At 52.1% G+C, this 27,869-nt stretch overlaps 9 protein-coding genes and 1 non-coding gene across 10 annotated transcripts; 4 read left to right on the top strand and 6 right to left on the bottom strand.

The window, feature by feature from the left end:
* Positions 1 to 325: 325 nt before the first annotated feature.
* Positions 326 to 1,328, bottom strand: BDP81DRAFT_333304 (acetyltransferase; the record flags this gene model as incomplete). Its single annotated transcript, XM_060585661.1, has 4 exons — positions 326 to 667; positions 784 to 1,023; positions 1,143 to 1,194; positions 1,267 to 1,328. The coding sequence occupies 4 exons, from the start codon at positions 1,326 to 1,328 to the stop codon at positions 326 to 328; spliced, it is 696 nt and encodes a 231-aa protein (XP_060438859.1).
* A 1,165-nt stretch (positions 1,329 to 2,493) lies between these two features.
* Positions 2,494 to 3,640, bottom strand: BDP81DRAFT_333166 (fatty acid hydroxylase; the record flags this gene model as incomplete). Its single annotated transcript, XM_060585652.1, has 3 exons — positions 2,494 to 2,830; positions 2,923 to 2,989; positions 3,073 to 3,640. 3 exons carry the CDS (start codon positions 3,638 to 3,640, stop codon positions 2,494 to 2,496), a joined length of 972 nt encoding a protein of 323 aa, XP_060438858.1.
* Positions 3,641 to 6,405: 2,765 nt separating this feature from the next.
* BDP81DRAFT_140373 (uncharacterized protein) lies at positions 6,406 to 8,600 on the top strand. Its single transcript, XM_060581821.1, has 3 exons — positions 6,406 to 7,076; positions 7,212 to 7,391; positions 7,457 to 8,600. The coding sequence occupies exons 1-3, from the start codon at positions 6,486 to 6,488 to the stop codon at positions 8,291 to 8,293; spliced, it is 1,608 nt and encodes a 535-aa protein (XP_060438857.1). The 5' UTR covers positions 6,406 to 6,485; the 3' UTR covers positions 8,294 to 8,600.
* Positions 8,601 to 9,771: 1,171 nt separating this feature from the next.
* Positions 9,772 to 11,601, top strand: BDP81DRAFT_440380 (organic solute transporter Ostalpha-domain-containing protein). The gene is made up of 5 exons (XM_060591501.1): positions 9,772 to 10,126; positions 10,191 to 10,338; positions 10,407 to 10,659; positions 10,717 to 10,842; positions 10,911 to 11,601. Exons 1-5 carry the CDS (start codon positions 10,021 to 10,023, stop codon positions 11,466 to 11,468), a joined length of 1,191 nt encoding a protein of 396 aa, XP_060438856.1. The 5' UTR covers positions 9,772 to 10,020; the 3' UTR covers positions 11,469 to 11,601.
* Positions 11,602 to 11,845: 244 nt separating this feature from the next.
* Positions 11,846 to 13,211, bottom strand: BDP81DRAFT_454888 (mannan endo-1,4-beta-mannosidase C; the record flags this gene model as incomplete). The annotated part of the gene is made up of 3 exons (XM_060593004.1): positions 11,846 to 12,553; positions 12,639 to 12,965; positions 13,041 to 13,211. 3 exons carry the CDS (start codon positions 13,209 to 13,211, stop codon positions 11,846 to 11,848), a joined length of 1,206 nt encoding a protein of 401 aa, XP_060438855.1.
* A 1,617-nt stretch (positions 13,212 to 14,828) lies between these two features.
* Positions 14,829 to 14,908, bottom strand: BDP81DRAFT_t347. The gene has a single exon. It is a non-coding gene; the product is annotated as a tRNA-Thr (tRNA).
* Positions 14,909 to 16,514: 1,606 nt separating this feature from the next.
* BDP81DRAFT_333145 (glycosyl hydrolase family 61-domain-containing protein) lies at positions 16,515 to 17,651 on the top strand (the record flags this gene model as incomplete). The annotated part of the gene is made up of 4 exons (XM_060585650.1): positions 16,515 to 16,607; positions 16,662 to 16,811; positions 16,875 to 17,540; positions 17,598 to 17,651. 4 exons carry the CDS (start codon positions 16,515 to 16,517, stop codon positions 17,649 to 17,651), a joined length of 963 nt encoding a protein of 320 aa, XP_060438854.1.
* A 364-nt stretch (positions 17,652 to 18,015) lies between these two features.
* Positions 18,016 to 20,073, bottom strand: BDP81DRAFT_440373 (uncharacterized protein). The gene has a single exon (XM_060591500.1). It carries the CDS (start codon positions 19,954 to 19,956, stop codon positions 18,205 to 18,207), a length of 1,752 nt encoding a protein of 583 aa, XP_060438853.1. The 5' UTR covers positions 19,957 to 20,073; the 3' UTR covers positions 18,016 to 18,204.
* A 1,239-nt stretch (positions 20,074 to 21,312) lies between these two features.
* On the top strand, positions 21,313 to 22,088 carry BDP81DRAFT_465670 (uncharacterized protein; the record flags this gene model as incomplete). Its single annotated transcript, XM_060594305.1, has 2 exons — positions 21,313 to 21,922; positions 22,036 to 22,088. 2 exons carry the CDS (start codon positions 21,313 to 21,315, stop codon positions 22,086 to 22,088), a joined length of 663 nt encoding a protein of 220 aa, XP_060438852.1.
* Positions 22,089 to 25,587: 3,499 nt separating this feature from the next.
* Positions 25,588 to 27,282, bottom strand: BDP81DRAFT_333398 (uncharacterized protein; the record flags this gene model as incomplete). Its single annotated transcript, XM_060585667.1, has 3 exons — positions 25,588 to 25,873; positions 25,962 to 26,666; positions 26,720 to 27,282. The coding sequence occupies 3 exons, from the start codon at positions 27,280 to 27,282 to the stop codon at positions 25,588 to 25,590; spliced, it is 1,554 nt and encodes a 517-aa protein (XP_060438851.1).
* Between the last annotated feature and the right edge of the window lie 587 nt (positions 27,283 to 27,869).

Genomic DNA, 27,869 nt, shown 5'->3' with positions numbered 1-27,869 from the left:
CCTCTTATCTCATCCGCTTCTACGAATACTAGCGCTTCCCGACAACCCCGGTCCGGCGTTGTGACGGTCCCCCGCAATGAACCCGGTCATGCGGGGGGAGGGGTCACTCCGGGAGGACAGCAAATTCGCATTCAGACTCAAGGTTTGGATAGCATCGGAACTCGATCCTTGGCAGCCAAACCTCCCTCTCTGTCTCTCAAGGCGCCGGCGGAAGAGAAGGCGGTTTTAGTCAAGAATTTCACCCTTCACCAGTTCTTCACCAATACAACTCATGCCCAGATCATATTCACATTAAAATCACATACTACCGAACACCAACTCTCACTCACCCACCACCCCTCCCATCCCCAGCCATAGCCCCAGGCTTCCTAACCATGGTAAACAACCGAATCGCATCCCCCTCATCGTCACAAACCATCTCCCTCTCGAACACGAACCCCCACCGCCCATAAATCTTTACATTCGGCACATCCCTACTCGACTCCAAATAACACTTGACACCTTCCTCATCAGCCCGGTCCGTAATAACCTTCATCATCTTCGCACCCACGCCTTTCCCCTGGGCGGAAGGCAGCACAACCATGATGTTGAGAAAATAGTAGCCCCTTGGGTCAGTCCAGAGCTCGCGCTGGGCTTTGGCTTGGGCTTCTTTCCAGATGTAGTATCGCTAATTTTCCTCGTCAGTATCGGGATGAGTGAGATGGATAAGATGGATAAAGGAGATAAGTGAGATGAAATGAGATGAAATGAGATGAAATGAGATGAGATCAGACGGGGCAGTACCTTGACGTTCAAACCCCCACGCCCGTACCACAGATTATAATTCACCTGCCCAAACCATAGCCGCCATCCCTCGAGCCAGTCATTCCACGTTGGCGGTGCATCGGCGGGCTGCGGAGGAAGCCACATCGCCACACCGAGAACCTCGTCGCTGCCCTGTTCTTTTGCGACGTGGAAGATGCCGTTGCGGATGCCCCATCTCATGCGGAGGGCTAGGGATTCATAATTTCGTTGCGGGTTGAACTGGGGCACGACGTCAGCATCAGTTTCTTCCTTTTCTCACTCTCACACTTGGTAGATGGAGTATGTAGAGTTAGTAGGCTTCAAGAAATGAACAGTAATAAGTTTGAGAGGGGTGGTACCTTTGATTGATCGTACACCCAGACATTGTAAGGGTCGCCGCTGAATGCTTGTCTGTGAAGTGTAAATCATTAGCATCAGGTTCGAATTTGACGCGTGGGCCACCTTGATGAATGCCGGACTCACTGTACTGCTTTTACGGCCCCTGGAATATCCGCTTCAGTGAGATCTGTAACTTGAATCGTCATCTTAGATGAATTGATGTGGCCTGTTGGTGGCGTAGTGAGATGAGGCACCTCATCAATAAGATTGAAGCGGGGGGAAAGGATGAATCTTCCGCAAGTGTGTCGTGGTCTTGAGACGGTAATCTCATTTAAATTTTCAGAGTTTCAATTGATAGGAAGATGAAAGTGACATGAGAATAACATAAAGACCAGATCAATTCCCTGGCTGGTGGATAGCTGCAAAGCAATTCCCAGGTCGCGTGTGGTCTGCGGGGTACAGATAGTGTTAGTTCAGGTTTGATTATCGCGAGGGAGATAAGATCGCATAGACTTTCCGCGAAAGGCAAAGCGGGAAAACGGGCCCAAGCAAGACAGACCTCCTCCCCCGCGCCAGCTCGGCTCATCCGCACATCGAATGAAGACTGACAGTGGAGAGAGACTTCCCTTTGCCAAGGACCCCCGACCTCCGACCACATTCCACCGACCCAGACCGACCGACAGCGGAATGAAGGGTCCTTTTCACCCTCCTCCCCGCCCGACATCTAAACGGTCCGGTCTTGTCCGTCCGCAACGGCCGCTGGCTTGATTCGCGAACGGACCTTGCGCGACAATCCGAACATATGTGAACCTACATATAGGGTAACCTTCCCTCCCACCGGAGTGACGTCGGATGAGTGGCGAGAAGACAAACACTTGGCCACTGCTGGGTTTTCACTTTTTTACAATTTCTCCAATGTCCATGTTTCAATCTTCAGCCAGACACGGGACGCGTCAGTGAGGCCAGCTTCGTCCGACTCAAGTGAGCGACAGCAAGTCAGTGAGAGTAAGGAGTCAATCGCGGTCAATGTTAGGAGGAAAAAGTGTTAAAGATGTGAAATATGCCATTGGTATTCGCTTAATTATGATTATTTTAGTTATGCAATGCTCATTCGCCATGAGGAATGTGTCGAAAAGTCCACCAGGAACCTGTAGTGGACGTGGAAAGTCGTTGGAGGCTCACTCACCCTTTGGAGGAGCCTCCCGATACTTTCGAGTGAAATGAAGAAAATCTCATCTCAACATCAACGTGTCGCCATGCTTCCTTCCATGCATCCTTTTCTTCAAAAGGGGCTTCGGTCTTTCAAAACGCGACCGAATGCAACTCCAAAACCCATAAATCCAAACATTCTCTTTCCTGAGACTCTACCCCTTACAGATCCTTCTTCTGCTCCTGAGGAATCGGGTTTCCCTTTTCGTCGACAAGGCCCTTTGCGCGCATGACCTTGAGGGCGTCGTGGAGGGGATCGAGCTCGGGCTGGGGCGCGCGGTGAGAGTCAAAGTAGTTATCGGCCCAGGTGAAGTACTGGCCGTAGTTGACGGTGAAGTACATGTGGTGGAGGGTGTGGTGGGCGGGGCTGTTGATGTACTTTTCGAGCCAGTGGCCCGAGATCATGTCGCCGTCGTGGATGAGGATGGTCCAGATCTGGACAAGAACGAAGAGACCCATGTAGAGGTATTTCTGGATGGGGCAGACGAAGACGAAGACGCTGGGGGATGTTAGCTTCATTGCACATGGTCACAGAGTTGAGGCTCAAGTGGCTCTAGGTTGATGATGGCGATTCATGGGGGGCTGACTAACTGGTAGGGCAGAGATTGGACGTAGCCGTCGAGGGGGTGGAAGGCAAGGGCGGCCCAAGGCGTAGGCACTAGATAGAGTCAGTCGAGGCCATAGAATTGGTCGTCGTTCCGTCGACTGGAAAAAAGAAGGAGTAAATATGTGGTGACATACCAATCCACTTGTGGTGTGGCTTGTGAATGTACTTGTAGACGGAGGGGTGGTGCTCGAGGCGGTGAATCCAGTAAATGGCAATATCGTTCCAGACCATGAAAATAGCTACAGAGAAGGCCATCCACCAGAGACCATACTCCTCAACGTGGGTGTACAGTAGACTCTTTCCGCGAACCTCGGCGAGGAAGAATGGCAAAGTCAAGATGTTGATGACGGGGACGGCCTTCATGGAGGAGATGATCTCCTGGCGGATTTGGTTCTTGAGGAAGCGCGGGTGGTACTCGAGGCGGCGATCAAAGATGTAGTAGTAGGAGAGCGGGCTGAAGATCCAGTAGAGGGCGCAGGCGCCTATCTGGGTGATTGCGAGGAGAGAGATGGTTTGGCGCAGGATGCTGTCGCGGGGCCATGCTGAGCCGTACGAGTTTGAGAGGTCTGTTGGTGATGATGAGGCAAAAGCGTCGCCGGTCGCGTTGTATGCGCCGCCGCTGGATGTGGTAGGCGCGGGGACGAAGTAGGCGTAGGCCTTGTCCAGGACCAAGGGGTCAAGGAAATCGAGCGCGACGTCCATGATGGGCCGGCTTTGTGTGTGGTACGGTTGTTCGTTTCTTGGTGTCTCTGTTCGGCAATGGGATGCGCAGGAGAGCAGACGGAGGCACGGAGGGACGCAGGTGGGATGCGGGAGGTTGATGGGATGGCAGCTATCGGTGTGCTAGGTGAGAGAGAGAGAGGGGAGTGAATATGAGAGGAAGCGAGGTGTAGATGGGGAAGAAAGGAATGACAAAAGAGTCACGTCGCCGATAAAGGTGTTCCGATGAAGTTGCGCTCGCTCGCAGCTCGGTCGGTCGGTCTGGCGGTCCTCTTGTTGCTGTTGCTGGCAATGCTGTTGCTGCTCTTTCGGCGTCTGCTTCTGTTCAGGGGCAAACGAAATGGCAGAAACATTTTTGGGATCCGTTTATTTTCACCCACATTGGCACATTGGAGCAAATTAGTCAACCACCACCCACCCTCCCACCAAAGAGCTCCTTCCGTGGGTGCGGGCTTGCGACCAGTAACATTGGGCGACAAGGGACGGGATGGGAAAGAGGGATGGCGAAAGAGTGCGACCACCACCTGCCTGCTGTACCTAGCGACACCAGCACATTAGGAAAGAGGGAGGAAGTAAAAAAAAAAAAAAAAAAAGAAGGGACCCGCCAGATGAAATGATGGCGCTAAGCTTCATCTGTTCATTTAAACGAGGTCGGGCTGATCATTCTGGCCACTCACAGCAGCGTGTGCCCTGCGTCCTCCCCTCTAGCGGGGTCCCCTCATCGTTACGTACTGTCTCGACGAGGTACGTATCCACTCCCGGCGCATTCGGGTGGTGGTGTCACTTTGGTAGTGGCCGCACTACGCAGTGATGGGCATTAGACAGACACAATCATGTAGCGTGGCAGAGTGCGCCAACGCCTTGCTTGTGCCATCTGATTTGCCAATCCCTCTCTAGAATGCACCGGACTCGTTCCTTCCCCTCCCCTCCATCCACTACTGTGGTGTAAGGTAAGCTCTACTCAATTGAATGCGCTGATTTGGCGCAATCAACGAGATTGTTGAGCTGCACACAACGTCGACCGCCGCGACATTTTGGGAACTTCGGGCCACTCGGTGTCCGTGCGGTGCCCCGAAGACGGAGTTACGAAATACCATGGTGGGGCTGATCTCACCGGTTTCCCAATGGGAATTCGAGGAAGAGATGGAAAGCGGAGCGGATCTCTCGGGAATTCGTGCTGCCAGTCGAACCATTCTTGCCATTCTCCATCTTCGCCACGGGTGAGCACGGGATAGGGACGACTTGGGGAGTCGGGACGGCATATGCCAGCAATTGGGATGCGTTATCCTTTTCTGCCATCTGGATTTTCTAGGATGATATTTCATCTTTGTGGCATGTTGATGAGTAACAAGTCCTTGGCGCAATTGATCTTGAATCCCGAGGGACAGGCTTCGTGAGGAAGCGAGAAGTATCGCATTTCAAGACAGAGATGGAGAATCATCGACACAATTGCATTTCAGACGACTCAGCCAAGGGTCCAAAGCAAACACCAGTTTCGGCCAAGCTGCAACGACTCGTTCGTTTGAAAGTGAAACGAACATTGATCAGAACAACAGTGGCGCAATGGCAAGTGAGCTCTCACCAACGACTCAATTTCTTACAGCTTCTTGATGGCTTGGTGATGATGGTCCTTAGCGCATCTTTCGTATTCGGATCGCCCAGGAGCTCGGACGCTCCACATGATCGACACTTTAACTCTAGCGCCTCATGAAGTGTGGCAGCAGAACAGGCTGAACAGCTACCCAATCACGTTAGACAATGAGCCAAAGCTGTGGTAGAACGTCTGTTCCGAGTCTAGAACTTTGGATGGGAGTTGTCAAAGACTCTGGCAGAAACTCTATTCTCAATCTCAAACCTCTTTCAAAGACTCAGTCAGGCATAAGTTGATGAGATAAGGTAGCACGCAGCTTTCTCCCCTCAATCCATGATGCTATCACTGAGCTGCGGTATCATGGCGATAACGTTGCTTATGTAATTCACATGATGAACATGGGAGACGGGAAGGTGCCGTCTTGCAGTGGACTTGCACTGCAACCCCCGTCGCCGCTGTTGCCTAAGCCCTTATGGAAAGCTCATTCGAGATGAACAACTTCCCCTTCTCCGCAAATCTCGTCCCAATTCTCCCTCTCACAGACCTCTCCCCATCAACCTCCGTCTTTGGCCGTCTCCAACAACGGCGCGGAATTCGGCCTCGCAGCGCCAAGATCGAACGTGGGGACCGTCTTCGGACGTTCGTTCCCAAGCCAATTGCATTACACAAACCCTCGATATCCGTACTTGTTCCTTGTATCGATAAGGGGATGTCTACCTAGACGAACGACCTCTCCCAAGTCCCAAACCAACAGAGCGGTTCGCCACCTCCCCCCGGTTGGTTCGCACCCATACGCATATCCGGAGGCCCAGCCGAGCCGCGCGATGCCGAATACGGGCAGGCCGAGCCCAAACTGCCACTTGTGCCGGAGTCGAAGGGTCAAGGTGAGAGACTGAAACAATCAGAGACACCGTACTCGATGGAAATCCGAATCAAAACGGATCCCTCCCGCCCTCCCGCTCTCCCGCTCCCGCTCGCAAGTGCGTAGCGTCGCGTGTTATACCTACTTCATGCCGCTGGCTTACGGATACCTGTACCTACCTACCTACCATACTTTACTTTATACGTGTGAATGATCATCCCAAGTCTCCATTGTCGTGCAGCTGACAACTGGGGGGGGGGGCCGGCTGCGTGCCGGGCCCCGTGGCATGCAAAAAGTGCGATTTAGGCCGGCCTCAGTGCCAAAGATGCATCAAGTACGGGGTCCAGTGCCCCGGCTACCGCGACGATGACGGGATGCGCTTTCAGAACGCCGATCCCACCTCGTTTGAGCGACGGAGGAAGAAGAAGAGGAACCACCAACAGCATCCTCACCAGCACCAAGACCAGGACGATGAGGCGGCGTCGACGACCAGCTCGGGGACCCTGCAGATCATAGAATTCACCCCGGAATCATCAACGACGGCATCGACCTCGTCGTCGTCCCCTGCATCGAGCCGGCAGCCGAGTCGGCAGTCCACGCCTGCCACAAGCATCGCTACCAACACCAGCACTTCGACGCAGGTATCCGTAGCACTTCCGGTGCTCAAGTCCCTCCGCCAACACTGGACCGCCGAGTCCATTCCGCTGGTGCTGGGATTCTATCAGAGCCTGGACTTTCTCCCAGGCTTGTTCCGGGGCGCCGGGCAAGACCACTGCCTCGTTCTTACCGGCCAGGTCTTTACCAGGGCGTACATGATCAACCGATTTCGTCCAAGGGCCGATTACCGCGAGCTGTCTATCGTTCTCGGCCATGCCCTAGCCGCGGTGCAGGAGGCGATCAGGAGCCCCAAGACGTATACCTCAGACTCGACGATTGTTGCAGTGTGGCTTCTGGGGAACTATGAGGTGAGTGATGCGGCGTATGACATTGTCTAATACTCGGGATATCGAGCCCAAACCCCGGGTGCAATGTGCTGGTTTTGTATCCGTAGCGTATTATCTTGAGGAGCAGGGAACTAACCAAATGGAACATGTTGACAGCTGATGATTGGCGGGTTGGAACGGAGGTCCTTCATAACCGAAAAAGAAAGGGGTTCGTCGCCCGAAGTTCCTTGGCACATCCACGGCCAGGGCCTCCTCAGCCTCATGCGCGCAAGGGGGGACCGGCAGCTCTACACCCGGCATGGTCGTCAAATCTTTTGGGTCATGCACAACATGATAGTAAGTATTCATCACTAACAGCAAAACGCTCACCTATAGTCCTCATTTACTAACCTCCACGTTAGCAAGTCCAACTCACAATCGCAAACACGCCTTGCCCCCCAGACTTTGAACGCTGGCTCGACATCATCGAAGCAACGCTCCAACCGAACGAGGGCCTCCTCCTCCAAACGGGCCGCTACCTCTCCGCAGCATGCTCCCTTCTATCGACACTGATCCCGATAACCATCAGTGGCGATGCGTCCCGCGCCCGGGCGGCGTACCCGGCCCTAATCGCCGAGAGTGACCGGGCGGACCTCGCCATGGCGGAGTGGATGCGGGTGGCGCCCGAGTTCCAAATCGAACCGGGGCCGGTGTGGGGCTACTTCTGGAACTCGTGGCGCAGCGCGAGGATCAAAGTGCACCACATGATCATTCTCATTTCGAATCTCGTGGAATATGGTGAGCCACCGCTGGTCCCGGAAGACTGCGATGCAGAGTGTGGTGGGTGCCCGCTGCTTCACCCGGAGGTCCTCCGCGCCCGCCGGGAATTCTGCATGGGTATCATCGCGACGGCCGGGCGGGATGTCGCAGAGGGGATACCGCGGTCGCTAGGTGGGAAAATGCCGGACCTAGACCCGGATTTGCCCTCGGCATATTTCGATGCTGTGAGGTTGATCTGGCCGCTGAGCCACCTGTATGTCATCCCCACGACGCCGCGGCACCTGCGAATTATGGCGAGGGAGGCATTATTGAGGATTGCCAAGGAGAAGGGGATCTTGACCGCCTTGAAGCCGAGGGCGGGCGGGATGATGTTTCCAGAGGCGGCGTTGCGGGGGATTCCGGTGGATAATCTGGAGGAGGATGTCGAGAACGGCGGAGGGTTGGTCAAGTTCGCGCCTAAGGTTGAGGCGCAGGACTAATGTGAGATCTTCAAACTGCAATGTCGGGGTTTATTAACTTCCGTCATCCGGGTACCAGCTTGACATTTGGCTGTTTTGTTGTTGGGGTCTACGGACATATCTACCAAGTTGTATTACCCGGGGTTTCGCCTCCTACACGCCGTCGGCTTATTCTCTCGGCGAATTCGCCCGTCGGTGCTGAAGTCTATTCACCGAGGAACATGACATCAATGCCAGCTCTGCCAGCCAAAGTGGAAAAGGTGATTTTTCGTGCGCCTGTGCTAGTTCTTTCAGCTTAGCTCTGGGGGCTCTGGGGGCTCTGGGGGCTGCTTACGCTCGCATAGCTTGCTGCTCCCCCCCCCATGGCCGATCACTGACGATCGCACCTTGTCTTTTACCCATTTTTCGCAGTCTGACTGTCTGCATGGAGGTTTCCCATGCGCTGTTCGTAGGGTCGCGGGTAGATCCGATCACACTCCACGAGGATATTCACATGCAAGGTCAGGCTTCGGGTGAAGGCCTCATGGACTCAGTATGAGCTGCTGGCGATTCCATTGAGAGCAGCGGCCATGAGTGAGTCCGTTCAAGGGTCCCTCAAAAGGTTCAAGGGATATGGGACTAGGCACCCGCCCACAAAACCGCCTGCCCACCGTAAATCTGCGTCAATGATCATGGATCCAATCTTTTCTACCCCGGCTCACTGCCTTGGTGAACGAGAAGCTTGTTTCGACGTGTTAGCGCCGAGTTCGCGTCTTGGGGGTTGCTCCGGCTTGCGCCGTTAAAAGCGGGAGGTTTGTTCTTGGTATTTGCTGGTGCGAAAGAGGGCTTGTTGGTTTTGGGAGTTTTGGTCGCTGTGATGCAGGATGTTAGCATAGCCGGCACTTTCTGAGCCGAGTAAGCCTGGCCCTATACCGGAAGAGGAAAACCATTCAACCCAGTTTTCTTTTCCTCTAACAGCGCCTTTGAACTTAGACGTATCTGCGCGGTGGTGAGTGGTTACTGGTGAGAGTTGGTGGCAGGATTCAGGCCGTGTGCCGATTATCCGAGTCGCGAGATGGGGTACTTATGTGAAAGACTCAAGGACTCTGGTAGCTCAGCCACGGGGATTGGCGCGCCCTGTGGGGTGTACAACAATCTCACTTACATGCCTACCACCAGGCCAAAGTACTAGCATCCATACGCAGTAAGGTGTAAAATGGGAAAGATCTTTGCCAAAGGAGGACCAGTGAGACGTGAATCGTCAATCGAAGAGAGAGGCCTACCCGCTCCCGCGGGCTTAGATTGCGTCTAGATAAGGTACGGCGCTACACCCCTCACTGCCCTACAGGCCCTACACGTCAACACCCCGGGCGCCGCTGATGCGCTCTGTTCATTTCAATTGGGTACCGCAGCGACCGTTGGCTTAGAGGAGGCGGAGTCTTGGTGACTAGCGGAGGATTTCTGCGAATGTAAGTAAGCGAATGCGATGGATGGGGAACGCCGATGCAACGGATGCGCAGATGGGGTCCCAAAGGCTTGTTTTTTTTTGTTGTTTTTTTATTTTTTTGCTCTTACAGCTAAGCTGCCTGCTGGGTATGGGGCTGGTGATGGTCTGGGGAGGACTCCGCGCTTGCGGGCGTCAGAAGTGTAGTCGCGAGAGAGATATAACTACCGGGCTTGGGAGCTCTAGATGTCTTACGTCTTTCGAATCATTGTCAACCCTACTTCACTTTAGAATACGACTAGTCTGACTCTACCATTGTCCTGTCATGCTTATTTACGAAACTCTCGTCCAGGCCAGGGGCCTCCTCCGCGACAACGACGGCAGCTCTAATAGCACCAAGGATGTCTGCCCAGACATCTCTCTCGCAGAAGGTCAGTCTCTTCACTCGTACCTAGTTTGTCATTACCATAGTCTCTTTGCTGACACCGACCCAAGATGCATCCCAACCTCTCTTCGGCACCATGTCCTTCTACGCATTCAACAGAATCCTCTCCGGCAGCTTCACCGCCGCATCATGTCTCATCATCTTCACCCTCATGATCCTCCACGCAACGCACCTCAGCAAGAGCAACGAACAAATCAAGTGCGCCACTTCCTTCGGCATGCACCGTATCACACACTCGGACGCCGTAGCGCTAACCTCGAGCGTAGAATCCTGCGAATCTCACTCATCATCCCCTTCTGGTCCATCATCTCCTTTCTATCCATCTGCTTCCCCACGGCCGAAGTTTACCTCCACCCCTGGCTCGAGTTCGTCCAGTCCATCTGCCTAGCCACCTTCTTCCTCCTCCTCTGCGAGTTCGTCTCGCCTAGCGAGCAGCATAGGGACGTCTTCTTCGCCGGCATGACTGTGAAAAACAAGAAGGCTGCCAATGGGGAGGAAAATGGCCTCCAGTGGTATAGAGTCAGTCAACTGCACAAGCATCGTGCCGGTAGTACACGCATCTAACACCCGTCGCAGAAAATGTGGTTCGCCGTCTTCCAGTACCCGGTCATCGCCCTGCTCGTCGCCATCTTGACCGCCATCACCCAAGCAGCCGGCGTCTACTGCGAGTTCGAGAGCAAGGTGCATTTTGCTAGGTTATGGGTAAGTCCACGCAGTCCCCCTCCACCTGGTCACCAAACACCAAAGTCTGGATCTAACAATTCCCAAAGCTGCAAATCATCGGCACCGTCTCACTCACCCTCGCCCTCATGACCGTAATCCGCTTCTTCATGCAACTCCGCACCAAACTCTCCCACCACCAACCCCTCGCCAAATTCTTCGCCTTCAAGCTCGTCGTCACCCTCACCTTTCTCGAAAACATCATCTTCTGGATCCTCAAAGACACAGGCGTCCTAAACCCGACATCAACACTCACCGACGCCGATCTCCGCATCGGCATCCCCTCCATGCTCATCTGCATCGAGATGCTGCCCCTCGCCGCCTTCTTCCACTACGCCTACTCGCACCGGCCCTACGTCATCGGCAGCGGTAACACGCGCCGTCCGTTGGCTGGGGATTTGGAGGCGTATGAGCCGCAGACGTACTCTGGTGGGCCGGGTGGGCTGTGGGCGCTGGTGGAGATGTGGAATCCGATGGAGATTGTGGAGGCGATTGTGTTTGGGTTGAAGATGAAGGCCGAGGAGAGGAAGCAGTCGAGGGCGAGGGGTGGGTGGCAGTCGACTAAGTATCAGTCGGTTGAGTCGCCGTATGAGATGGGCAGGAGGTAAAGCCCAAGGAAGATGATGGAGGCGGTTTGACGAGCGTCGATTCCGTGTATAGATTGTACATTTTATGACATATAGACCTTTCCCAGCGATTGTGGATACTCTTTAGAAGTTTCTCTATATACTCTTTCATCACTCATTCACGGTAAAGAGTCTCGTGTGAGCCCGGTAGCGTGATTGCATCTACGTTCTGGCGATATTCCGTTTCTCCATACCCACCCAGCATTATAATAGAAAGTCGATGGCCCAGGCAGAGAACAGAAGGAACATTTACGCCAAGTTAAACCAAAGTCTGAAATGAACGGCTAATACGTAAGGTAATTGATGTGCAGTAGCTCCTATTCCTATGTAGGTGAATATATACACTCCGAACCTTACTTTTAGAGCGCGTTGACCTTGGCAGCATGCTCGTAAACAAGCGGCTGGGCCTCGGCATCATCCAGGTAGATGGTGAACCCATCATTATGGTTCCGACCATACGAATAGTTGGAGAAGCCGTACTGCCAGTACATATCCGGCATCTCCTCCTCAAGCGAAATCGCCTGCCACTTGCCCAGCACCCTTGTCCTCGGCGTATCATCCACCTTACCAAGATACTCAAGCCTCTTGTCGGCAGTTAACCACCCATACTCCTCATGCACAACCGGCTTGCCAACCTTCTTCCCGGACGCAGCATGGTCCCGGATCCACTGCTCCGTCCACTCGACCGTCTTGCTCCACCAATCCGGGTACGAGTGGAAGGTGCCAAAGTCAATGTTCGGCAGCGCCAGCTCGTGGTCAAAGTCGCTTCCGTCGGCGCCGTTGTACGCCCAGTCGTCCGACTCGATGTTGAAGCCGCCTTCGCCGCCCCATGTTACGAGGTGCTTGTTGTCGAGGGACTTGACATAGGCGCTCATCTCGGTGATCCAGGCGCCGAGGCGCTCGGGCGTGCAGTCGTCGCTCCGGGGGAGGTTGCGGGTGCCGTCGGCGCCGCAGCGGGGTTCGTTGGCGAGCTCCCAGGCCATGATGGCTGGTGAGTCCTTGTAGCGGGTGACCATTTCCTTTACGTAGCGCTTGAAGGCGTCTTTGATCGCGGGGACGTGATAGAACTATCGGTCCGAGCTTGTTAGTAAACGTACTCGTTCAAGTGTTGCATAGTCCATTGCTTGGATGGAGAACGTAGTAATTGCTTACGTCGTCGTGGTACTTCCCGCCCAGGTTGACCGTGTAGACGTCCATACCACCGTAATCGGCCCAGTTGTTGGTGAGTGCGACAATCAGCTTGATGCCGACCTTGTCCGCGGCGTTGACGACCTTGTCAAAGGCCTCGATGTTAATGACGGAAGTGCCATTGTCCCATCTCTGGAAGACAATGTCGGTGTCACCGGCGCCCTCGCCGCCGTACTGGGGCAAGCCGTCGGCGTTGTACGTGGCGTTCTTGTCGTTGAAGCCCCATGTGCGGAAGACCTTCAACCCGGCGTCCTTGGCAGCGGTCAGACCGGCCTCGACATCGGCTTGGTTCTATGAAGCACAGTCAGTCACGATCGCATCTCGCCAGAGCCAATCACCTGGAGTGTTATTTGCAGAGTCGCATACGTTGTCAAAGGGGAAGTAGTAAGCATTGCTTCCCGCAAAGTTGAAGTCCTCGCCATCGAGCTGGAACTTGGTGCCCTTGACCGTGACGAAGCCCTTCCTGATGCAAGCCGCGGACGCGGCTCCGCTGGCCAGGAGGCCAATTGAAAGCAGACCGGAGAGTTGAGGTAGCATTGTTGATTTTCAATTGACGGGAATGCCGTGCTGCAACCCTAATCCAGATGACTTTCTCTCTCGCAAAGACGCCTCAAAAAGCCCAACCAGACGGAGACGTATGCTGTGGCTGCGTGCCATATATATTGAACCCTCACCTTCGGAAAAAAGTTTACATCATGGAAGGAAATGCGATCCGAACTATCTGGGCCGGGGTATTTCCCGATTCGAACCACGGAGGCCGTTGGGCCGCGTGCCACGGGTGCGTCGACCGGGGCACGCGGGGAGAAGTTGGAGATGCCAAGGTGAGGGACCGGAGCGCTATGCCTACTTGAACGCGGAGGATGGGCGTCCGAAAGTTGGGGTCGAGGCAAATCATCAAATGAGACCAGGTGGTGGTGATATGATGGATCGACGAGGGAAATTGACAAACCGTAGACAGCTTGGATGCGATGGTACCTGGTTGAATTTCCAGCTTAAAATGCTCAAGTGGGACGCGTCCGTGGCGCCATGTCCTCATCAATGATATCCCGGGCGACCGTTCACCGACTGGGAAATTCTCAGGTCAAGGCGAGTCATAGAAGAGGACCAGTCTGTCCGTAGGCCGGTTCAACTTCGTCGAAAAGGTCCAAGCATTCAAGTCAACACCGCAAGGTTTGACAGCTCCTCAAGCCAACAGCCAGATGCAGTGATCTCCAATTGCATGTTCATGCCAAGAGAGAACTAGCGTCAGGGCCATCTATCCGACGGGATGAACTTCCTGCTCGTCCGAACAACTGCCATGGGGAATTGGCGAAGCCGATCTACATAGTAAGTCCCCCCTCCCCAACCCACAATCATGCCATGTCCCCGCATGCTATGTCCCCGCGGCGGTTGGCCGGCTAGTCTTCCTGAATAATTCCAGCCGAGTTCATGACCCAGTCAGACGCGAAACCATCTCTGATTGCTGCGCCGCTGCATCTTCGGGCACCTGGCTTCTCCAACATCAGGAAGGCGAAGGTGGTGCGACTCCGTCGCATCTTTAAACACCTTGCTGGAACAAGAGTAGAAAAGCTGGATATATATGCCTTGGCTCGCTTCTGCCAAACAAGTCTAGCCACACTTCATCTGTCACGAGTTATGGCACGCAGCAATGGGCATATGAAGTGGGTTAAAGTGGCTTGAAGTAACCCATCTAGAATGAGCACATGAGAGCAGTCTATATACTAAGAGAGTGTGATATCCACGTGAGAAAGCACGTGGCAAGATGCTTGACAAGTGCTGATACCATTCCTGTTTCGTGACATCATCTCACAATGGTGCAGCTTCCGCTCCTCCCAGGACAATTCGGGGTCGTTCATTTTCGATGCGGGGTAGCTTTGAGTTTGGTTGTGATGCTGAGAAATTGTTGGCAACTTTTGCGATGGAGAGAAAATGAGAAACCACAACCAACAATTTATTTGTTGGGTTCCTGCTGGAGACTTTGCAAATCCTGTCTGGCAAAGCATAAGAGCAAACAAAATCGACGATGAACTAGGATTTCATGGTACTGGCGATGAGACAAGCAGGACACAGTATAGGAACATAGCATCCCGGCCTTATAAAATGGTCGCTACAGCAAAAGTCAAAAATGAAGTTCTTGACGAGTGATCTGGGAATTGCCTCGTGGCGGAATCGAACCGCCGATCTTCTCATGTCACTAATACTAGTGAGACGCTATACCACTTAGCCAACAAGGCGTGCTTCCTGGGGCTCAGATTACAGAATATCATGGACGACAACGAGTGGGACGATGGGTGGAACTGGGCTGAGAGAACTGGGGCAATTTGGCCCAAGACAACTCCTTATGGATGCACATGCGTCTAGACCATGCACAGAAGCATTTCAATTGCAGCGTAGTGGAATCTTATCGTGAGAGATTCCCCGCTAGAAGTGATCGATATACAATATGCGTGACACTCAAGAACGTTGACACTTACTCAAGTCAAAAACTAAGAGTACATGTCTCCACTCTGTTCTACCAAGCATACGTATGGTGAACATGGTCATGTAAGCACGACTTTCATCATGAGTAATCGGATCGAGATATACTGTTTCATGTGTCCGACTGGAACATCTATGTTGTTCACTTGGCTCAATGTTTGTCGGCTGATTTGAGACGAGGACTTTACCACTATACGCATCACTGCTGATACCCGTAACCCCGGAATTGTCGACAGGAAACTCCGACTGAGAACGTGATACACGCATGGCAAACAGAGAGACACACACACATTGAAGTTCAGCTTCTCTCTATGATAATTGACAGAAAGGAAGGAACTTTGAAAAACGCCGTAAGGGCAACGAGAAACGGACGTTGGGCATCTCCAGCCAGCCTGTGGCATGATTCTCGAGGATGATCTAGAGGTGCGAAACTTCCCCTATTGGTATCGCTTGGATTCGGCAAGGCATGGCAATCAAGATGAGAATGTCACGTGAAAATCCGCCGAGGTGCGACGGGATGGAGCGAAGTATGTATGCCACGAATGCCTGGAAGTGTTATTGACGTGTGCGCAGCTCATTAGCTGCGCGAAGATCGCTTCTTAAATCCCTCGCCTTTCACTTTTTGTTTAATCTCTCAGAGCGTTGGTGAGAAAGTGATCAAGTTTGTCCCCATTATCTGTTGTATCAAGTTGTCGACTTTCCAAGACACAAATATTTGTTGTTTGCGTTACCCAAGAGCCTTAAGTTGCCGCTGGCACAAGTTTGAATCTAATGAGTTGAAATTTCTTGCCACGCGATTATTACTGACACATTTTGAGACTTGAGCCTCCCTTAGATCCAACGAGATAAGTGCTTTGACCTTGGGATCCAGCCCGTTTAAACAAAACGGAACGAAAGCCACAATTCCCGCATTTGGCGTACCAACGACGGGGCTCGTCCTCCGTGATCCCATCCCACTGCCGAAATCCACCAATTACCGACACTAGTAGACTGCCGCTGACAGTCTAGTCATTAAAATTTGGGGAAGTCCTAGAGTATGGCACGTAGCATGCGTCAAGGATCTCTTGATTGCGGTGTGCCGGCCGCGTCCACGAGGTCCTACCTTCGTTAACAACACGCTCTCTCACTCGTCAAGTCGCCCGTCAAAGGCACCGAGGGATCCTAGCCAAGGGTCACAGCCACGAACTTCATACGTTGGATCAGACGATTCATTTACTTTCATTACAAGTTGCTGGGACAAAAGTCGGTTGAGATGTCGAGTATATATTAGCGAACCCGGGTTGAGCATGTTGTAACTCTTTCTTCCAAAGACATCCTCCTGGACATCAATCAACTTTTCCCGTATACCAAGCTTTGATCGCCATGAAGTCTGCTATTCTATCCTTGTTGGCGATCGCGGTCAACCAGGTCTCAGCACATGCAACCTTCCAGGCTCTGTGGGTTGATGGAGTAGATGTAGGTCGAAGCCTTCGACGTAACACGTCCAAAGTTTGTGCTGACTGATCGCAGTTCGGCGGGCAATGCGCTCGACTCCCGCTGTCAAACTCGCCCGTTCAAGACGTCACTTCCAATGATGTTCGATGCAACGCGAATGGCGGTCCAGTTGCTCGCAAGTGTGTGGTCAAGGCCGGGTCCTCGGTTGTAGTTGAGATGCATCAGGTACGTCAGTCCGTATTATTCGACATAGATGTCCCACGTCAGATCTAACATCCGCACTTACAGCAAACCAACGACCGAACATGCACCCAAGAAGCCATCGGAGGCGCACACTACGGACCCGTTCTCGCCTACATGACCAAGGTCTCCGACGCTACGACCGCCGACGGCTCAACCGGCTGGTTCAAGATCTACCAAGACGGATGGTCCGCCGCGGCCGGCAGCGTAAACGGTGATGGCGATAATTGGGGCTCAAAGGACATGAACACCTGCTGCGGTAAAGTCCAGGTCAAGATTCCGTCGGACATCCCTGCCGGAGACTACCTCCTTCGCGCGGAGTCTATCGCCCTGCACGCTGCCGGCTCAAGCGGCGGCGCCCAGCTGTACATGACTTGCTTCCAAATCACCGTCACCGGCGGAGGAAGCGCGTCACCCGGAACCGTCTTGTTCCCTGGAGCATACAAGGCCTCTGATGCCGGTATACTCGTCGACATCCACAGGACCTTGACCACCTATGTCGTGCCAGGCCCGACTGTGTACGCCGGAGGCTCAACTAAGAGTGCCGGTGCCGCTTGCGTTGGCTGCGAGTCGACTTGCACTGCGGGCTCTCGACCTACGGGAACCGCATCGAGCGTGCCGCTGCCGACGGCCTCTGGCGGGCTCCCTGGTTGCACTGTTGCCAAGTATGCTCAATGTGGAGGCGAAGGGTACACCGGCTGCACCACTTGTGTTGTAAGTTGTCATCATCCAAGGTTGTACGAGACTGCGTGATACTAACGGTACGTAAAGTCGGGCTCAACCTGCCAAGCTGTTTCGGCACCCTACTACTACCAATGCGGTTAACCTTGTGAAGTGTAAGTGAAACTACGGGTCGTATCTTTGAACACGATGTGAGATGTTCTAGGGATTAACCCAAGCCCGAGGGGTGATATTATTATCCAGGCGTGTGAGTAATAATACAATAGAGGTCTCCTGTTCTTACATTTGAGGATCAGGAGAGGTCTGGTCGGACTGCCAATCAATATCTGAGCCAATAGCAAACCATCGCCACGTCTCTTGTAGTGGCTCTATCATGTATTCTCACATACACATTATGACGTTTGATTTGCTATGGGTTGACCGTTGTGATGTATTACCGAACCATGGGCCAAGAACACGGGGTAGTGACCGTAATGAGCGGCATAATATCTGCACATGATGATCGTGATCTCGGCGTGACAATATCTTTTACATGCCTACTTTATCAGACTGGGTAAGATGCTCTCGCCTTAGAAAGTAAAACAGAAGAAGCAGGCTTGCTATGGAAGGATATGATACAACTAGAAGAACACTTTTACGCCCCGACCGTTTTACTCAACCTTTACATGTATGTCAAACAGTCATAAGTCTCTTCCTCTTAGGTGTAACCAAACTCTGGCGGTGGTGGCGCTGGCGGCGGCTTCACTTGAATTATGTAATCCGGATGCCCAGGCACCACGGTCCTGTACGTTCGCGCTCGTCTTGGGGGATGTTCCGGCGCCTCAAACTCATCCTCTGGCCAGCCATCCTCTTCTCCACCTCCTAGATCCTCGCATCTTGGGCGAGCTATTCCGTTGCCTTCTCGGAAAGAAACCTTTCGTGCACTAGATCGATTGCATGGTCTTTCCGCTCTCAGAGGCTCCGGCGAAGCATAGCCGCTGTCGCCGGGAGACAAGCCACCACGAAGCGGCACGTTCATGTCCCCTTGTACTTGCGGTTCAATATAGCTTTCCCTCCTCGTGCGAGATTTTCTGACTCTTCCTGTCCAATAGGCTTCAGGTTTCCCGGCATGTCTTTGTTGCGGATCGGGCCCCTGGTAGGGAGGTTGGCCAAAGGGTGACTGGTTTGGAATGAACGGGTTACTGGATGTAGTAGCAGCAGTATCACAGTCCCTTGGTGGTGGATAACCGCCGGCCGACAAAGGAACTTCCGACGCAGCTCGTCGATGTGTTGGTCTATGAGGAGCTTGGAAGCCTCCGAGATCTGACCGCGACTGTCCATGTACCACCTTCAAGGTTTCCATGATAGCAGCTTGAATAATGGCGCCAGTATCCCGCTCATCATAGACCGATGGAACCGGCGTGGAAAACCCCCTAGAGCCAACATCGGAGCGGAGCATTCGCCTGCTGAGTTCTGAGCGCATGTCAATGTCTCTCAACTGAGCACTGACCCCGTTTTCGAGCTCTTTTCGTACAGTCTTCCTCACTTGTCTGACCACGGAGGCTTGCAGTGCTGCTTCGGACGCCTTTTTCTTCTCTCTCTTCTGCTGAGCTTTCAATTCGTTATGCACTTGCTGTTGTCTGACCTCCAAATCTTCCAGTCCTCTCTTCATCTCTTCTAGTTCATTATCTGTCGTTATTCGTTTGTGTGTTTTCTCCTGCTTTGGCTTAGGCTGTTTCTTGGGCTTGGGGACGCTTCTTTCTGCGTGATGACCTTCGAACAACTCTTGCGGTGCGGGGTACTGGGTGTAATAATCTTTACGGCGGCTTGGAAAAGCAGGCTGCGGGCGGGGGCCGGTGAAAGCATGACTGCGAGGTGTAGCATCGTACGGATGAGGATGGATTGGTCCTGGATGCGGTACATAGTAAGGGCCGTAAGGATCAATCGGTGGAGGAGGTAGTCCCATAGGACGGGGCCCTCCCATCGAATTTCTGCGACCGCCAGGGTAATGTGCTGGAGGATGAGGCCGCATTGGGGGAGCATACATTGGATATGCGCCGGGATGAGGAGGAACTCCGTGGTAATTCATTGTTGGAATTTGAGGCTGTTGATCGAAGCCTTGAGGGTCGTTGGGACCGAAATACTGAGGCGGGGGATTTCTTTTCGGGTGACCTCTCTGCTGCAAAGGATCCGCGAAATCTTCTAGATAACCTCGCCGATAAGGGACTGCCTGGCCGGTGGTGAATCTCGCTTCTTGATAACTGCTATAGCTGTCTGGATCGGGGTGAGTTCCGTCCCATCCAAGTTGTGATTCAGTATCTTCGAAGTTGAGAGGTTTTGTGTTACGCTGGTGATGTCTGTATGATGTCCGTGGTTCGTTGAGCTCCGATTCGCTCCAGTCCACTTCCTCCGGAGTACTTTGTTGTTGAGTTGGATCGCTTTGTGTAGAATAGAGGAGCGCTGGAGTCATGATATAGATGACAAGAGAAGGACTATTGGACGGAGGGGGTAACAGTTGACTTTCAAAGCATACTTTCAATCGCTAGATGTGGATAATGCGACAGAGTCCCAATTTGCTGGAATGGGGGCTTGTGGTGTGGCTTCTGCTTTATATTCGTCATCGTATTCCGATCCACGCCGTCCCGAATGAGAACGCGCGGGATAGGTTCGGCTATTTTCGAAACATTTTCTTGCTGGTCGGCTTCTGGAGACCGCCGCCGAGCGTTCATACATGTACTATTGGTTCCAATGTGGTTGTTGGTTCGTGTTGGCAGTCATGTGTCGTGCGGCGATGAAATGGAGGCCACCCGTTCGCCGTTCATCCAGCTGCTCCGACCAGACAGGTCGCCGCTTCGGCCGTCGCTTACCCCGTTTCATTCATGGACATAGGGACCGAGCATGACTTTCAAGCAGGCTATGCTAGAGATGCAGCTGCCTTACGGACGCCTTGGATTCTGCCTTGAAGTCAACTGGCTTTTCGCAGCTTACATATGCGACCATTGGCGCTAGAAGGGCGCTAATGTATTGCCAGATGCAGAAAACCACGTCGATAGGTAAAGTACTCACTTAGACATGGGTCAAGGTAAGGTAATTGGTCTTCGACACCAACCTACGGAAGTAGGCAGGTCAGGCTCTTGTAAACGATGATGTCTTGAGCGTAGCTTCAAAAGGAAATCAAAGCTAAGAAATATTTTGTGTAACTATCATGAAAGTGAAGCAAGACCCTGAATTGAAGCCGCATCTTTTCCAAAAAAAACATTTCCAACACACACCTTACATTTTAGACCAACATAGCGAAACGCAAGTAGAACGTTACACGCTAACGGACGCTTCAAGCAGGCTGGCATGCAATACATATGCGTGTGGTAAGACTTTGCAGCCGGCTGTCCGATAATGGTGGCAGTGTTGACGTGTTTGGGGATAAGCGACGTGGGGATTTTGAGCCAGTAGCATAAGCCAATGCCACCAAGATCATGGTGTGAAGCTCAGCCCGCGTGACATGCCTCTGTTCTTCGAGTCCCCTGCAAGTTGGATTGGCGCAACCAAGTGGGCGCGAAGTGTTCTCTGTGATTCGTTGGCTCATCGGCCAAGGGCATGATTCGAATGTTTAAACAGAGAGAGGCTGCTGAATCCGAAACTGTTCTTGATAGTACATGACTTATTTAGTTGGAACATATCTCAAAGTCTACAACATAACCGTGTTGATAATCCGCGGCTGTACCTTGATGTTGGTTACAGCACAGTATTTGAGCCTGCACATCTATTTCCAGAACTTCTTCAACGGCGGCTATTTCGGATACCTACCTCAAATTAATAGCTTTCCAACATGGATCCTCTAAGCATTATAGCGAGCACTCTAACTGTCATCCAGTCGTTGCTGGCTACCTTCGATACCATCAAAAACATCAGGGGTTTACCCGCCGCCTTCAGAGAAGTGGGAAAAAGCCTCCCACTCGTCGAGAACACATTGCAACTCGCGCATGAAGCGTTGAAAGCCGAGAAGCCAGACGCAGCGGCTGAGAAGGAACTCATGCCCGCACTGTTTGATTGCCAAAAGCGAGCTTCCACAATACGCGACATCTTCAAAGACATCGAGGGCGGCAAGAACCAGGAAAAGGAGGCCAAAGAATGGTCGGCTCTTGCCAAGTTCTATCACAACAAAGTTGTACCACTGGGCAAGGCTCACAAAGTCGAAAGCCTGATGCAGGACATACTCAAAAAGCTCAAGGTGCTTGCTATTCGACAGATCTTCAAGGCAAGTGCGGAGTTGCAGAAGCAGGTCGGCAGCCTTGAGGACGCAATTCGATCTTTGTCGGAAGTGGACCCGTCACTCCCAGACTCTGACTTCGATGCCGCCTCCAACAACATCTCAATGAAGAACTACGACAAAGCGAAGGGATTGGTTTCGACAGGCAGCAATGCGGACATTGCGATGGGTGATAAATACCACTCAGGCCACAACATGTATTTTGGTAGGAGATCAAAAGACAGCGATTCTGACTGAAGGACTTCAAGTTTAGATTGCTGACGACTAGCAAACCTTTTGTAGCGAATCATTATTATCAAACCTCTGGTGCCACCGGTTCGTTTCCATCCGACTGAACTAGTGATGTCTCCTGTTCTCACTAAAGAAAGTGGACCACCCAGAGCTACATATTGCCGACTGGCTAAGGCTAGTATCACGGCCAGTGGATGTTGCAAGGATACAAACCGAAACATTTCAGATCGCATTGAAAACTCCCGGTGCAGGGCACGCGATAATTCAACGATCGGCCTTCGATAGATGGTGTGCTGGAGATTTTCGGAAGTTTTGGTGCTATGGAATCCGTAAGATGTCATCTTCGTTGCAATTAGACTGAGAACGGAGATCTAACGGCAAGGCTCTTTTAGCTGGATCTGGGAAGACCGTTCTTGCGTAAGCGTACAATCTTTGCTCTCACCATAGGCTTCACTCTCTTGAGAGCTCGGACTGATCACGGTTTTGCAGATCTATTATCGTCGATCATATTTCCAAGCGAGTGATAAGACACAGCAGCAAGGAAGTCTGTGTCTACTTTTATTTTGACTACACAAAACATGCGGAACAGGGTATCACCAACATCCTATCCACAATACTGCTGCAACTTTTACAAAACCAGGACGTTCTCTCCCCCGAAACTCAGCGCGTCGTCAATGCCTGGAAAAGGACTCGGCAAGTCCCGAGTGAGGAAGATTACATCAAAATGATCGCATCGCAGGCAGAATTGTTTTCAACTATCTACATGGTGGTAGACGCCCTTGACGAATGTCTCGACAACTCTGTAGAAAATACTCTCGCAACTTTCCTCAAGAAATGTCAGGGCTTGCCGAAGAACTTTAGGATGGTTTACACGTCGAGGCCGGGATCCCATCTCTATCGAATGATAAGCCCAGACCACAAATGTGAAGTCAAGGCAGATGAACTCGATGTCAAGGCTTACTTCGACAAATTCATCGAAAGCCATTACGACTTTCAACAAGTCGTAGAGAACGGCTGTATAGCGGATCCATCATTCAAAACCAAGATTCTGGCAGCGATTATGGAAAAGTCTCAAGGAATGTAAGACACAGAATCCATCCAAAAGTCTAGTGCGCTGGTTGTTAATCATATGCAACAACAGGTTTCTTCTTGCGCATCTTCACATCGAATCCTTGGCCTCGACGCTCAGTCTCGTAGAGCTTATCAACAAACTGTCACACCTCTCAGCAAGTCCGCAGGAGGTCTATCATCAGGCAATGGACCGTATTAAAACGAACTCGGTTTCGAAGCGGATCTTGGCTATTCATGCCTTGTCGTGGGTCGTTTACGCTAAGCGAGCTCTGGCCGTCGATGAGCTTTTACACGCTGTCGCAATCCGCAGTGCCCCGCCAGCCTCATTCACCAACAACGAGTTGACAAAATACCACCTTCCCACATCATACAATATGTGCACGGAAGAAATTCTTTTGTCAGCCTGTATCGGCCTCATCGTCGTCGTTCCTGGTGGTTCCATGTCTTCATCCAAGAGGACTGTTCGATTGGCTCATGCTACTGCGGCAGAGTATCTCCTGGCTCAAGAGATCATAAGGGATGAGCAGGCTATCTTTCTGGAAACGAGTTTGAACTGCCTTTACCACGCCCCAAGCCAGAAAGCTTCCATCTCTGAAGAAGAACTCAATAAACACTGCAAGATGTATCCTCTTTTCCGCTATGCAGCGGCGTACTGGGGTGTTCACTTCTCCGAGCTACCAAAAGTGAAGGGGACTAGTTACAAGTTGGCCTGGGACTTTGCATCAGATCAATACAAGCTGCGCAATGCACTGAGAACGATGACCGATCCAAGTATTTCGCACCAGACAAGTGTATCTGCTGGACATATCTCGGCGTACTTCGGCCTCGAAAATCTGGTCAAGAGGGCGATGTCAAAGATCGGGTACCTTGGCTTTAATGACAGAACAAAGAGCGGAGACACTCCATTGCACTGGGCGGTAGCCCATAACCAGCAAGACTTTGCATTGTTCCTGATCAACGAAGGGGCCGACCTCAACATCCAAAATACCAATGGCAAGACGGTTCTACACATGGCAACGGCGATGGACCACAGGTACTTTACCAAGATTCTGATTGAGGAAAAAGCAGACCTCGAGCTCCAAGACTCTGAGGGATACACTTGCTTACGATGGGCCGCTCGTTATGGACACCAGAAGACTGTTAATATGCTGCTCGAGGCCGGAGCAAAGGTTAGTGCATCTGACAAGGATGGATACACAGCGCTGCGCTGGGCAGCACGAGAGGGATACAAGTCCATCGTCAAGACTCTTATCGATAGAGGCTCATCGATCGAGTCACCGGCTTCCGAGGAGTGGGCATTGCTGAGATGGGCAGCACAAGAGGGCCAAGACTACATCATCTGCCGTTTAGCTAAGAGAGGTGTCAATTTGGATGTTTCAGACTCCGAGGGGCTGACTGCTTTGAGCTGGGCCGTGAAGTACAGCCGGGAGATGACTGTTTGGCAGTTGATCAAGGGTGGTGCAGATGTCAACAAGCCGGAGATGAAGGGAAACCGACCTCTTCATCTTGCTGTAGACAATACTAGCGGTCATCACGACAAAAGTTCTCTGAACATCCTCTGGATTCTCCTGCAGAATAGAGCCGAGGTCGACGCTAGGAACAAACACGGAATGACACCTCTGCATCTTGCAGCGGCCCGAGGAAACACGTCAATCGTTTGGCTGCTGCTTCAAAACGGAGCAAGCCTAAGTCAAGTTGACATAGATGATCACAACGCACTATACAAGGCCGTAACTGGGCAACATCTTGAATGCTGCCAAGTTCTAATTCAGAAAGCGGAGCATCTCGTCAACACCAAGGACTTGTCATGGCGTACGCCTTTGCACGAGGCGGCTTCAACAGGATGCCTCCCGATTGTCGAAATGCTCCTGCGTCACAATGCACAAATAGACGCTCAGACTCGGAAGGGCCAAACACCGCTATATCTTTCAATCCTTCAAGATCATCCCATAGTTGCAGAGTTGCTCGTCAAGAAAGGTGCAAACTTGCAGATTCTCAACACTAATAAGCGATGGACAGCGTTGCACCTCGCAGCGTTGATAGGAAGTCTTGGTATTGTAGAGATGCTTATCAATCATGGGGTAGACGTCGACACACAGGATCGACAAGGGTATACTGCGCTGCATTTTGCGCTCCAGGAGGGGCATTGCGAGATGGCGGATTGCCTGAAGACGAATAGGGCAATTACACAACAACTGAACCCTGAAGCGGTGATGGCAAAGGGCTATAGCGCAGAAAGCGGAAAAGAACCCTTCGAAGCGACTAACAAACCCTTCACGTACGAAGAAGCAAACAGTGTTGGGCTGATAGAAACTGAAGAGACGCCTTGGTGGAAGGGGGATAAGAGGTTCGCGGCTACTGTGGAGGATGAGTGATCCTTGCCCGTCAATACGTAAGGTCGAGGCGTCTGCGCTGGAATTCATAGGCAATAAACTCGCCCATTAGGTAGACGATAAACTCGATAGTGTCTCAACTTTTAACTCATTCAACTGAAATGAATACCAACACAATGATATCAAGGAGACCCAGAGATCAGTTCTTCTCTTCAACTTTGTACAGTAGATCCAAAATCTCTCTTGCAGCCTTCTCTCTTCCCGCGCCCTCCGGGTGTTGCTGCGCCAGAGCCCGAGCTCGTTCTTGCATTGCATACGCTTCCGGGCCAAGCACGACTTCTATCAACTTTTCAGAGAGTTCTTCTCTCTCCCAGTAAGGCTTGGCCTTCCTGTTGGCCCACTTCCCGATGCCCAAGATCTCTGACCGAATGGCGAAGTCGTAGCAGTCGCCCCAGCCTGGCAGAATAACTTGTGGGATGCCAGTACTAGGATTGAAGTCAGTGAGAGAGATCTTGAGTTGAAGTTGACATTTCGGAAAGAAAAGTCAGTCTAGCTGGGCGAGGAGGTCCTTACCATAGAGCTTCATGGAAAGAGTTGGAGCCGCCATGACTGACGCAACACACCAGATGGCCGGACTCTAGGATAGACTTTGGCTCAGCAGTAACCCAGTCCGTGATCTTGACTCTATCCTGGTCGATGAACGGGCTCAGGATTGCCTTGATATCAAGCCACGGCCCAGAGTACTCCGCTGCGCTCTCATTTACTCCCAACTTGCGCGGCATCTTCCATAGGACTTGGAGCCGAGCGTCGTCTTCAGAACCACCATTGTGTTCATCTGCTTGATCAAGAAGATTTCGGATTGCATGAGCAAATTCCGTCGCTTTGGGAATATCGTAAAAATGGTGCGTGCCGAGGCTGATAAAGACCGTCGGCCCTCGACTCAGCCACTTGGCGAGTTCAGGGTCGTCGACTTCAATCTTGGGAGCAGCGCGAGTGATAGGGCCGCATGGAGTGATGGACTCAGGAATTGTCTCAAAGGGGAAATCAATGTCGGGACTGTTGGCGACGAGGATCCGAAGGCCCTTGGGCGGAGCTTTCAGAAGGCCTAGCTCGTTCCAGGTGATGATCTCGATGTTTGGTTCCGCTTGCTTGGCCAGATATGCTGTGACTCGCTTATATCTCGGATCGGCGAACAATCCATACCCGGCGACGAGGTTGAAGAACACGTTGAGGGGGATGAGATGCAGTGGGATCGGAAACGGCAGGCTTGACTGTATGCTTGGCAGTCGTTAGCTTTTGGATTCAGACTTCGAATTTACTTGCGAACTCACATGGGATACTTCCACAGCATTGCCAACTTGGGTTGCATTGGCAACGCGAATTCTTTGATGGTGTTTGGGGCAAGACAAATCCAGTTGATTTTCGCATGGTTGGCGAAGGTTGTAGCCGGAGAGAAGAATGACTCCACCACAGTCACGTCAGGCTTCACTTCTTCGAAAACTTCCTCGATGGCTTTGTAAGTCTCGAAGAACTCCTCCGGGCTCCATGGCAGTGCGAGGCCGGCAAGTGTGAGCATGTTGCGGGAGGTATTGACGAGTCCGGGCTTTGTAAGCCAAGTAGCCAGGGCAGGATTGTCCGGTCTGTCCACGGCCTCGAAGTGAGAGAGGCCGACGAGTGGATGTAGCTTGACAGCGTTCCCAGCGGGGGCTCCCTCTATCTTGCTGCATTGGTCGACGAAGCGGTGGAGCTGAGTGTCGAAGCCTGCTTGTGAGCCAATGTGTACTTCAACATCGGGGTTGATCTGCATCAACGCGTAAGTAGCTGAAAGAATGACATTGGCTTGGCCATAGTCTTTGTTACAGAGAAACAAGATCTTCTTCTTAGTTGAAGACATCTTGAAGGGTGGCTGAATGGGTGACAGGCTGTCGTAGGGTGGGTGCAGCTTAATCAAGCCATCGAAAAACAGAGCTGGGGTTTTTTTCGAGATAGCCTGGGTCTTTAATGAAGGGAGTCTTCAGGAGTAGACTGGAGGGCCTTTGGCTCTCATCTGTCAACTCAGGTTGCACAATTGCTGTCCTCCATGGAAAATCTCGGAACCACGCCAACACATCGTGAGGTCTGGGCACTGATTGTTGCTGCATCTCTTGCAGAACTCGTATGAATATCGTTCTGATAAGTCATTTCAACGAAATTGAGGATAGATACTTTACGCTGTTCTCTGCCGTATTGTGTTAAACAGCCAAGCAATTCGACATACTAGCTGACGTGAGATAGACCGGCATCGCGCACTTCGACGTTGCAAATTAAGCCAAAAGGGCAAGGGGATGTGGATAGTATTCAGCGATAGCTCCACTACGGAAGGATTCCCGTTGGATACCTTATCTCAATGTTTCATTCGATTTACGAGAGGTGCGTTCGGATTACGTTCCTAAGTGGAGTTTGTGTGACATGACAGTCCGACTATTGTGGTGATCATCTGCC

This window comes from Colletotrichum phormii (genome assembly GCF_030913505.1).
Source record: "Colletotrichum phormii strain CBS 102054 chromosome Unknown BDP81scaffold_32, whole genome shotgun sequence".
NCBI lineage: Eukaryota > Fungi > Ascomycota > Sordariomycetes > Glomerellales > Glomerellaceae > Colletotrichum > Colletotrichum phormii.
The sequence above is the reverse complement of the archived record's forward strand: the minus strand, read 5'-3'. Positions and strand labels throughout refer to the sequence as shown.

Coding starts and splice junctions, on each gene's coding strand:
- BDP81DRAFT_440373 (XM_060591500.1), bottom strand. CDS start 19,956: ATGACTCCAGCGCTCCTCTATTCTACACAAAGCGATCCAACTCAACAA.
- BDP81DRAFT_440380 (XM_060591501.1), top strand. CDS start 10,021: ATGCTTATTTACGAAACTCTCGTCCAGGCCAGGGGCCTCCTCCGCGAC. Junction 10,127..10,190: donor AGACATCTCTCTCGCAGAAG/GTCAGTCTCTTC, acceptor CACCGACCCAAG/ATGCATCCCAACCTCTCTTC. Junction 10,339..10,406: donor AAGAGCAACGAACAAATCAA/GTGCGCCACTTC, acceptor CCTCGAGCGTAG/AATCCTGCGAATCTCACTCA.
- BDP81DRAFT_140373 (XM_060581821.1), top strand. CDS start 6,486: ATGCGCTTTCAGAACGCCGATCCCACCTCGTTTGAGCGACGGAGGAAG. Junction 7,077..7,211: donor GGCTTCTGGGGAACTATGAG/GTGAGTGATGCG, acceptor ACATGTTGACAG/CTGATGATTGGCGGGTTGGA. Junction 7,392..7,456: donor GGGTCATGCACAACATGATA/GTAAGTATTCAT, acceptor CCTCCACGTTAG/CAAGTCCAACTCACAATCGC.